This window comes from Octopus bimaculoides, chromosome 16 (assembly GCF_001194135.2).
Source record: "Octopus bimaculoides isolate UCB-OBI-ISO-001 chromosome 16, ASM119413v2, whole genome shotgun sequence".
NCBI lineage: Eukaryota > Metazoa > Mollusca > Cephalopoda > Octopoda > Octopodidae > Octopus > Octopus bimaculoides.
In genome coordinates, this window is record NC_068996.1 from 30140580 (window position 1) to 30152900 (window position 12321).

General features: G+C 32.8%; 1 protein-coding gene across 3 annotated transcripts in view; it reads left to right on the forward strand.

Moving 5' to 3' along the window:
- LOC106883550 (protein diaphanous homolog 2) overlaps positions 1-12321 on the forward strand; it is a 101798-nt gene that overhangs the window by 50959 nt on the left and 38518 nt on the right. For all 3 annotated transcript variants that reach the window (XM_052973673.1, XM_052973675.1, XM_052973674.1), the window contains 3 exons: positions 2347-2427; positions 10310-10506; positions 11994-12080. In XM_052973673.1, the coding sequence (XP_052829633.1) occupies positions 2347-2427; positions 10310-10506; positions 11994-12080 (365 nt within the window). The remainder of the gene's footprint in view (positions 1-2346; positions 2428-10309; positions 10507-11993; positions 12081-12321) is intronic.

The window sequence follows — 12321 nt, forward strand, 5'->3', positions numbered from 1 at the left end:
ATATATATAAATTAACAGAATGAGATAAAAATCCAAGGCTGTGAAAGATTTCAGAACATTTATAAATAGGTCTTACAGCTGTTTCCAGAATATTTTATATATCCCTCCATCAGAGACGGTGTGAGAAAATGGTTAAGGAATAGTTATTTTAGAGAAGATATGAAATAGAGAGTGAAGTGGAGGAATGAAAACAGATGTTAAACATGCAGGGATATTGTATCTGTAGTTCCATTATTTAAGTAGAATGATATACATATAAGCTTCCTGTGCTTTGTGCGTAAGTTCCAATACTATTTAAAATTGGTCATTCCAAGCATAGAGTTTGTACCCGGTGTTATTGGATCAAGGGTTTTTTTAAGTGACTTAAAATTTGAGAATGTGTTTGTAAGGTCAAATCAAAAACAGGAAGAGAGGAAAAGGACGAAAAAAAGAAAGACAGGAATCAACCAAAAATTTTAAGCAACGATATGCCGCTCACCTCCATTCTTTTAGATATGATAAACATTGTAAATCTACAATACTCGCCAACCACATACATCATCTCAAAAATACATATATACCCTATACTTTATCATGGTCCATACTGGATTCAGGGCTTCCCTACCAAGGTCAACGCTCAACTTGCAAGCTTTGCCAGAAGGAGGCGCTTCACATATTAGAGCACAACTTTCCAACACTGCTAAATAAACATAGTGAAGCACTAAGCACATGCAACCACTGCTTTTTTCACACATTCAAATTCTACCACAAATTCGAATGCCTAAACAACTATCCAGTATATTTCCATAATACCCCTTAGGTAATCCCAATAACCTTATAAATCTACATTTTAACTCCTAATCCTTATCTAATTCCTCTTTCATACTTGAATATCACAATCATTTAATTATATTTGTGTATACATATATGTACATATGTATGCATTATTACTATTTATTATTATTGTTTACAAACAATACACAATGCTTCAAGCGAACTACAATATTCTCTTAAAGTATTTAAGTAACACTGAAGTTTTGAGATACTGTTAACATTTCTGAAGGCAGAAAAATGTGTCTCAACTTGGCCTAATTTTGAGCATTGTTGACTTTTCCTCAAATGTCACATAGCCTTCTGACAGTATAATGTGTGTGTGGAGAGAGAGAGATAGCAGAGAGCTATTTTCATCCTTTAAATGTTGCTTCAGTAAATCAAACTGATTTGCATAATATTTTACTCGCTGCTAGTTCAATCAATTATGTGTTATTGGATTAAGCAGCATATATAGATAATTTTAAATGTATATTTAAAGTTTAAAATCTTTTAAGTGATGCTGCATGACTTTTGCAAAATATGAATATGTGTGATAAGAAGTTTGTTTCTCAACCACATGGTCCCAGGTTTGGTCCCACAGCATGGCACCTTGGGCTAATGTATTCTACAATAGCCTCAGGCCAACCAATTCTTTATGAATGGATTTGGTAGATGGAAACTGAATGAAGCCCTTCATATATATATATATATGTATGTGTGTGTCTTTGCATCCATGTTTATCCTCTACCACTGCTTAGCAACAGGTGTTGGTATATTTACATATCCATAACATAACAGTTCACCAAAACAGATCAATAGAATAAGTACCAGGCTTAGCAATATTAATAAGTACTGGGGTCACTTCATTTGACTAAAATTCTTCAAGGTTGTATCACAGTGTGGCCACAGTCTAATGACTGAAACAAGTAAAAGACAAAAAAAATATACTTGTTATCTCTTCCATGGACAGAAAAATGAGGATTGACTAATCCTGGTTTTGATTTTTGTTGGGTTCTCTTTTGAAGTCATACTCCCCACCACCACATGTACCCATGGGGCAATATAAAGCTTATAGATATTTATAGTTCTTAATTGTAGTGGATTCAGTGAATTAATTTGACTTGTATAAATAATGCTTTGCTGAAGGCTAGATCAATTAACAAATCTTTAAGTTTACTTTCATCTTAGCCTTTTCTTAAACATCATTCATTTCTATGATTGCCAGGGTGGTAAATTCTTATTGTCTCTACTTCGTTAAATCACATTTTTATTGTTTCTTAAGCAGCAATACCATTTGTATTTAAATAACATGTGTTCAAGATCATATTATTACAAATTTTACAAGTTTGAGCATTGTTTTATAAAATGATATGGGTTAAATGACAATGCTGTTTCTGAATATGCACTTTCGGAGACACTCTTAAATTACCCTTTTAGTTTACAGTAAAAATTTCATTATCATCATCATTTTCTAAAATGTCATTACCTTATTCTATATGTAGCCACTTTTTTTTCAACACACTAATTTCTATCTGAATGTTTCTGAAATTGCAGAGAAAACAACTGTCAAAGAAAAGCCTATGAAGAAAACAAAAGAATTAAAAGTTTTGGATATAAAATCAGCACAAAATTTATGTAAGAAAATTTATTTTATCGGCTTCCAAATTCATGTTTCTTTCTCTCTCTTGTTTAGGAAATAACAGAAGTTTTAGTATTTTTTTTCTCCTGTCTTTACAATATGATTTAGTCTTTTGAAGTTGTAATTAGGAAATTGAACGCTTGTTCATGGTTCTTCAGGTTCCAGGATCATCTGTGGCACATACTTGAAAAGATTTGTATTTGTCATTTAAGTATGACAAATTTTTCTCCATTTAAAGAGTTTCTCTTATTTACAGCAATGAGTAATACTTCCCTATGAAATCTAGTAAACTCAATGATCTGGACCAACAAGTTATGTCAGTTACTTTGCACTTTACAAGTGATGAAATTATGGACCATCAACTATCTAGTTACTAAACAAAATGCCTGTCAATCTACTAGTTGTGACACTTGTTAAACCAGACATATACAGTAGAGTGGAACGTTTTTTAATTTTGTGATGGGGGTAGTGCAGAAAAGTTTGAATGGACATCAAAATAATTGGTGTAAAATCTTAGAACTATGTAGTAATATCTTCTGTCTCTATATATTCATTGAAAAATGGAGAGAGTAGAAAAAAAACACCTCTACTTATTTATTAACTATAAATTACAGTTTTCATTGCATCTTCTTCATGTAGCTTTTAAATGACTGATGAAATTACTCTAAAATATGTCTTAAACATGTTTTTTACTTTGACTTCATCTTCTGCCTCCACAAGGAAGGAGTGGGGGGAACTGTAATTTACATTTACATGAAAAATTTTCTGAATTTGATAAATTACAATTTTTACAATATTTTTGCATATTTTGAGACAAGATTATTATTCCAAGTTTCATATAACTAATTGTCAGACAGAAGTCAAATTTTGGACCAATGCAGCAGTTTATAGATGGTGCAATTGTAATTATTTGGTAATTACAACTAATTAAATGTAAACATGATATGTGTAAACTTTTAACATGTTTGAAAGAAAGCCACATAAAGTAAACAATCATTATACAAAAGATTGTGTGAGGATCAAGTACAACAGTCAGAAAGAATTAGTGATGGACAAGATATCCAACATATCTAAAGTGGTAATAAAAACAATAAAAACACGCAATCCAGAGAAATGATTATATACATTAAAATTTCACAACCAAAAATTTCAAAGAATAGCCATGTGATTAAGAAGTTTGCCTCTCAACCACATGGTCTCACGTTCATTCCCATTTGAGCAAGCATCTTCTACTATAGGACCAAGATGATCATCAAAACCTTGTTGATAGATGTTGTTGGAAGGAGCTGCTTTATACAGTTACTGTAGCATTTTGAATGAGTACTGAAACAATAGCTCAACCATCTAGATTTGGATGTGACATATGAGGTGGTATCAGAGGTTCCTGGACTAGTTATGTTTGATAAGAAATAAGTTATTTACATAAGTTTAAAGATCATCTCCTTTGAAATAATCACCTTGCGCAGCAATACACTGATCCCATTCTTCCTGCCACTTTGTAATCTGGTCTGGAAGTTGTTTTCTGTAATCAACTTGAGAACCTTCTGTGATTCGATCTGGATTTTGAAAATGGTGTTAAAATGGCGACATTTGAGCTGCATTTTCATCTTGGAGAAGAGATGGAAGTCTGCAGGTGCAATATCTGGTAAATAGGGTGGGTGCATAAGTGATACCATGTTTTTGGTGACAAACTTGTGAGTGAGGAGGGCTCAGTGAAGAATCCAATTCTTCAGACTCCACAGATCTGGTTGCTTTTGCCAAATATCTTCCCTCAAATTCTTAAAAACATTGCAGTGGAACTCTCAATTGACGGTCCGAGCCTGGGGGATGAATTCTTAATGCACAATGCCACATTTCCAGGGTGATGCTTGTGACAGGTCTTCCAGATCACTCATCATCTCCCAGGGACATTCTTCCATTTTTCAAATTCCCGTGCCACTTGAAACATTGTGGACGATGCATTGCTTTATCGATGTAAGGTTGTCAAAGCATGATCAATGTTTCTGTAGCAGACTTCCTAAGTTTAACATGAAATTTCACGTTGGCTCTTTATTCCTGTCCATGACAAAATTGCAGACTACAGTATACACATGATCACAAAAACACAAATTTCACAATTTGTGAAGTAAACACAGCGATGTCACTCTGCACACTACCTCATGAAGGTCACTGCTAGCTCTCCCTGTGCACACAGGCATATGCTGCCATCTGAAGGTGCACTACAGAACTAGTCTGGGAAATTATTCACATTCGGCAGATATTTGTCCTCATCTTGTTTGTTGTTAACACAACGTTTCGGCTTCTTCAGGTGTCTTGGGGAAATTTCGAACCTGGGTTCTCATTCCTAATGTATTTTTCAATGTTGTTATTATTGCTGTTATTATTATTATTATTATTATTATTATTATTATTATTGTTGAGGTCACTGCTTGGAATTGAACTCGGAATCTTGGGGTTAAGAGCATGGGCTACTACCCTAAGATTCCGAGTTTGATTCCAAGCAGTGACCTGAACAAAAACACTAATAATAATAACATCGAAAAATACCTTAGGAATGAGAACCCCGGTTTGAAATTTCCCCAAGACATCTGATGAAGGCTGGAGGTTATATCAGCCGAAATGTTGTGTTAGCAACAAACAAGATGAGGACAAATATCTGTTGAATGTAAATAATGTACATAATTGCTCATCTCTTAAATATAGAACCGTATAGTCTGAGAAAGTTTTGATACCATTTTGTATCTTGACTTCGATAAAGTCACTCATAGATTTATGTCACAAACTGTGACCTTTCTATTGCTGGAAAACTAGGGTGGTTGTTGCATGACTTTTTAAAAGATAGGAGTCAGACAGTTTCAGCCCATGGTGCCTTCTCTGAGAAGACCTCAATCCTAAACAGAGTCCCGCAGGGAAGTGTACTGGGACCGCTACTGTTTGTGGTGGCTCTCTCAGACATATATCTGAGAAACTGTTCTGACACCCAGCATGATTTCTGCTCAGGAATAAGCTGCCTTACACTGCTTTTGCAGCATTATGACTGGGTGTTGAAACAATTAAGGAATCACGCAAATGTGTATGTGATATATTTCAACTTTGCAAAAGCCTTTGAAAAGGTCAATCATAGGATGATATGTCACAGGCTGTGGATACTCGGCATAGTAAGAAAACTAGGAGAGTGGTTACATGACTTCTTAAAAGACAAAAGCCAGGCTTTGGTAGCCAATGGAGGTTTGTCCAAGGAAACAGTAATATAGTGTGGAGTACTTCAGGGAACTGTATTGGGGCTGCTGCTATTTATGGTGGTTCTCTTGGACATGTCATCAGATAAGCAGACAACACAAAAGCAGTACAAGCAGTCAAGGAACTTGCAGCTGCTAATCTTTTACAAAAAGACCTAGATTCTATATATAAACAGGCTGAATAAAACATGTAATTCAATGCAAGTACATTCCAAGCCTTCCACTATCAGATAGCTAGTGCTCACATGCCACAACAACAATACTTTGGACCAAAAGGAGCAGCACTCCTGGAGTCAAGTATAGTGTCTTATCTGGTGATAGATATGAGCAACGTCACTTCATTTTATGTATATATCACCAAGATGGTGGCAATGTATAAGCAAATGATGGGATGGGTTCTGAGAACCTCTAAAATCAGAGACCAGCAAACTATGCTGGTTCTGCAGAAGACTTTTGTAATCAGCTGTCTAGACTACTGATCTCAATTGTGATCATCCCACAATGTCATAATAATGGGACTTGAGGTAGTTCAGTAGTGGTGTTACATAAGAAATATTGATATGCATTCATTAGATACTAACACTGTTCATAGGACATTTATGTATAAATTTTTTAATATGTTTATCTGTATGATAACAATAATTATATATTTTTTCAAACAATATTTTAATGAATACATATCAGTATTCGGATCTTTTTTAAAACGGGGGCCACATTTTTCATTAATGTTTTACGTAGTGTTTTTGGTACCGAAAGACTTTCAAACTTCGTATACTTATCTATTTTGTGTTATAGAACAGAAAAATATTTTTGTATTCGAATTTATTTCATGTAAAAAATTGTCTTATTTCGATAATTTCAACCAATCACTGACGTCCACTCAGCCGATATACATTAAGTGCCGACTACATAAACAAACGATTCTTCGTTTTATTTGCTTTTTTCATTTTAAATTTGCTTTAACCCTAACCCTAAGCCTAAGCCTAACCCTAACTCTAACCCTAGGGTTAGGGTTAGGGTTAGGGTTAATTGTTTCAGAATCGTTTGTTTATGTAGTCGACACTTAATGTATATCGGCTGAATGGATGTCAGTGATTGGTTGAAATTACAGAAATACGACAACTTTAACATGGAATAATTTATGGATTTCTTTTTTTTTTAAGAAGACTAAGAGAAAAAGATGTTTTATATGACACATTCTACCAGTGTTCCAAGTTTCAAAGTGTTTCGTTAATGAAAAATGTGGCCCCCGTTTTAAAAAAGATCCCAGTATTCTTCTTCTATGTATTTACCTTATATTCTTCAATCTCTACCCCTCTACAATAGTAAAAAATATTGCTTCTATTCTATTTTACACCCTAATTTTCATATTCTTCATGTTGTTCATTTTGTTCAATTTTCATGTTCATACTTTTTTTCGCTGATATTGTAGTAGACTAGATTACTTGGTGGAAAGATGTGGATATGTTACTACTTGAGTTATGGCTGCATATTCTAAAGTAATAACATTTTTTGTACAAAAGAATGAAGGAATAATAAATCTACAAAACACTACATAAAGTATATTTAAATTTCTTTGAATTATAAAGTTCAGTTACTTAGATCTAATATAACAAAATATGAGAACCAGTTGTAGAAACAGTAGAATCAGATAGTCTTTGCAGGAAAAACAGAAGTGTAATAGCAGAGAAGAAAAGAATACAACACAGCAACGACATGAATGACTCTAAATGAAGAAAGGCTAAGAGCAAACCTCTAGGTTTGTGTGCTGCTTTTATAAGGGGAACGCTGGAGTTTTCCAGAACATTCCAGTAGTTAAAATTCAAACAATTTCAAGACGCACACACAGAAATTACTGTTGCAATTAAAGGAGCTCACTCATTTGTAGAAATTTTAGTAGTAAGGAACCAGAAAGTTCACAGAGATATTTGTTGTTTTCTTCATTATTATTTTTCAGACACTCTGTGGTAACAATATTATTGCATGTAAATATGGAAAGAAAAGAGTTTGGGGATTTGCTTAGCAAAATGTTATGTCAAAGATTCTGCGTCACAGACAGAACTTAATTACAACCTGCCTGGGTTACAAGAATGCATTTGATTCAATTACTCATTCTTGAATGCTAGAGTTCCAAGGACCAGAGTCAGTGCCATAGACAATCTGGCTCTGTCCTGAGCCATCATCCTTAAATTTAATGCAATAATTGATAGCATTGTCTAAGTGTGTCGTGGAAGATTGAAAATAAATGTATGATGGTGACACTCATTTACAACTATTGTGTGATATCAAGACAAGGAAATACAAATATGCACACATCCACTCATATACATATAATTGGCACAAAGTGGCAAGTAAACTTCTTAATCATGCAGCCATTCTTGCACCTAGATTTAAAGAAAACATATGGTCCTCAAACCTCTCTGCATACAATAAATCAGTGTCTCACAATGTGTTTGATGTACCAATACTCATGCCAACATTTGAGTTATTTAAACAGGTACTAGGAAACATCAAGATCATTGATATTAAAACCTGAATAATTATTAACCAATACCAGAAATTTTTACATCAATAATGATGCAGACCACTTCTTCCTAAAGCAAAAACAAAGAAACTGAGTCATTTCAAACAGCCTTTGAATGTTGCATTATATCCCTTCATTCAAATTCTGCTGACTGATATGTGTCAAAGTATCTCCATGGATTAAGTCTGCATACAATGAGGCTGATAACATTGAGATTGAAACAAAACTCCCTAGAAAATATTGCCTGATTATTGACAAAGAGTACACACCAAGGGTTGTTGCACATCTCTACCACAACAGATCAATTAGAAATTAGGAAGTCATGCCAAGCTATGTTGACAGGAAACTTTAAAATGATAGTAATATAGGTAACCAACTGGCATACTAGCTCTCATTTTGAAGGATGTGCTTTTGTAATCCAGGATCACAAAATGACCACAAAATGCTTTTTTATGTAAAAGGGATGCAGATAAATACCTAGATGATACAAAAACAACACTGATGTGTCAAGTGTCCAAAACATACCATGATATTCTAACCAAACATACAATACTTAGAATGTTAATCCTGAGAGTAAAATATATAAGTTCCTGTTTTGTGGAGGGCATATTCACTCAAAATATGAAAAAATACTAGTGGAATGTAGCTTTCAAAAACCTCAATAAAATGTAGGTATAACAGTCCATATATCATGATCTAGGGCAGTGTGCACAATAATGAAAATCATTTGCAGATTTTAACACTATATTTATTCCTTGAATTATTTGAGAGCATTAATCTTGAAGATGAGTTTTGCAAAATCAAACCAGAACAAACAGACCAATTAAAAAATTACAATGACAAGACATTAATGGAACTGTGAAAAATATCTAAAACATACCCTGTGCATATGTACATGTAAACTTACAGAAATATGTATGTATACACTCATAATTCATGCAGATCAACACATGCAGTGAAATCCATGAATGCACGTATGCATATGTATGCAGATACATATATGCATACATGACTGCCTAGTTGTTGTCTAAATTCTAATGAAAGAACCTTGTTTTGGGGTTAGAAGCAGGTCTCATTTTTGTTGGTGAGAAATTAGAACATGAAACATGAAAATGAAATTAGAAATGAAATCAGCAAAAGATTCATTAGTAAAAATATATGCTTGCATAAATGCATGTTTTTTTTTTCTAAGTTTTTTTCCTTTGCAGAATTCAATTTGATCAGTAAACAAAGTGACAAGGCTCTTTTGTTTAAGACAAAACAGCTCTTGAGGTTTGTGGTTATCTGAATTAGTTGGTGTATGAATAAACTTGTGCTTGTGTAGTGGCTGTGCATGCCACTTTAGTATACAAGTGTGTGTGTGTGTGTGTGTGCTTCATTACTGTGTGCATGTGTTTAACTCATAAATCCCAAGTGGAGAATCTATGGAATTTTTTTTACAAATTTTGACTTACCTCTGATCAGTTGTATTTAGAGAATGCAAATCTGTTTGCTCTGATTTTTTTGTTTTTTGTTTTTGAGAACACCTGCATTTCCAGCATTTTGTGATGTGTTATGTACTCCAGTGCACGCACCTATCATTATAGAAACAAATGAATATCTATAATTTAGATAAAGGAGTTAGAAGTTTCTCATTTGTTCTCCATAGAAGTTCTTTTCCCAATATCTTTTACATGACATCATATCTGACCAGCATCTGATCTCTACAATGATGCATGACTCTTGTTTCTTGTCCCATACAACCATATGTAGCATGTGCTTACTCCACATCGCTATTTTTATTAGAATGTTCCACCAGTATTATTTATTTTTAACAATGTGTATACTCTCTGGTTCAAGTGTGCTTTTGATATGTCCTTCTTGCATATAGTGTGTGTACTTGTATGCATTTTTAATGAATATCTTTGGTTTTATTTTTCGAATTTCTCACCAAGAGAAAAAGCCAGAAAATGTCATATATATGTCTCTGATCAAAATATATTGAAGAAATTAGAAGCAGGAAAAAAAAAGTTATAGACATTACTTGAAAAATACCTTTGTAAGTTTCCCCATGTTTGAATAACCATTTTTTTTAGGAAATTACATTTGTTACTGAAATTTTAATTTCTTTTTCAGCTATATTATTAGGTTCTGTGAAACTACCTTATGAAGAAATCAAGAGGTGTATACTACAGGTTGACTTGGAAAATCTTTCTCAACATATACTTGAACAACTTCTGAATTATCTACCACCACAAGATGCTATAAATCAACTGGGTACCATGAAAGATAACTATAATGAACTAGCTGAATCAGAACAATTTATGGTTGTGGTAAGTTGCATTCACTTTGTATTTTTTGTTTTATTTTACTAAAGCTTTTTGTACATTTTCATAACGATTGTTGTCATTTGTTTTATTTTTGTTTGCTGTAATTATGTTTGTTTTATTTCTTTATTTTTAGTGGTTTTACTTTTTCATCTAATTTCCAAAATTTCTTTACTATCATGATTTGTAACTAACACTGAACACTCAATATTTCCCTTTTATATAGGGTTTTAAAGTCACTGTATTTTCTGCAGATATTTAGCATTAGCAGTTGTTAATATTCATCACTTTTCCTTTGTGCAATACTTTATGATGTTGGTATAACGTAGTAAGACCTTGTTGTGTCTGGGGAGAATCATTATGCCAATATTATTAACACATACACTGGTTCAATTCCATTTGCTTTTTTTTTTGTCAATTGGTTAAATATGCAACTAACTAATCAATTGTTTGTTTAATTTGGTTAAACAATAAGTCTTTTGTTTGTCAAAACTTTTTCATTGCTACTTGCAACCTTTTCAATGACTTTTCAATTGACTAATAATAAAGGAGTGGAATTGAACCAGTGTGTGTGTTAATAATATTGACATAATGACTCTCCCTAGACATAACAAAATTTGTTCCAACCCATTTGCAAACCAACAAAACCTTAGTAAGACTTACTAGAATCAAAATACTAAAAAAATAAACAAAAAGAATGTATTATTTCACTCATTACTTCTAGAAAGTTTCATATAATTTTTTAAGTTGCAAATACTGCATCAAGTCTTTAGAATCAATATATCTGTAAGTGCTAAGCAACTATTGACACTTAAAACAGAACTCTTTCACTAGCACCTTGTTTATATTCAACTGTTAGACATTCACTTGAGGACCTGACACATCCATATTGACTGGTCTTTTGTTGCCAATTTTTCTTTCATAATTTTTCACTTTTTGGAAACATTTTTAATTCTTTGTCTTTCATCTTTTTATATTATAACATTGCCTGTAATTTATATGTAATACCAGCATATGTTGTTAAATCTGTTAAATATTTTCTCTAAATAATAGTGTATGAATTATAATGATACAGTGTATGTGGTTCCGTCCAACCTACTGTAATGTGCGGAAACTATGCAGACATAGGTGGGATGACAAACTGAACATATTAACATTTTTTTTCTTATCAGAGCTGTTACACTATATTGAAAATTATTCTCTAATTAGAAAATATCAGATTTAAGAACTCTAACACACTGCTAAATTCTAGATCTGAAACTTTTAGCAATTGTAAGCATATGACTAACTTCCTATTGATGAAGTGGAGAGTGCCACTATCTCTGGATTGACTAACTGTACCACAGACTCTAAGCCACTGTAATTAGTGTGGATGCCTTTATATTGTTAATGTATTTATGCATCCTGTTCAGTATACACTTTGTTTTTAATGTTTGTATACAATAAAATTAATTTACTAAGATTAATTAGTTATATTTCTTTTTTTTTTTCAGATATCAGATATCAAATCTGTAAATCAAAGAGTATCATCACTATTATTTCGAGTGAAATATGAAGAAATCATAAATGACATCAAGCCTGTGAGTGATTATATTTCCACTAATTAGTTTTAATGAACAACCTCTCAGATCTGGGCCCTTGCATCTAATTTTACCTTTCACTTGGGCTCTTGCGCAAAAAAATAGCTGCACATCCAGCTCAAGAGTAATAATTGCAAGCAAACTAATGGACAGAATAAAAAAAAAAATTCAGGAGAATAACAATAATAGGCCTATCTCTCAATTAGTTATTTGTTAATATATATATATATATATATATATA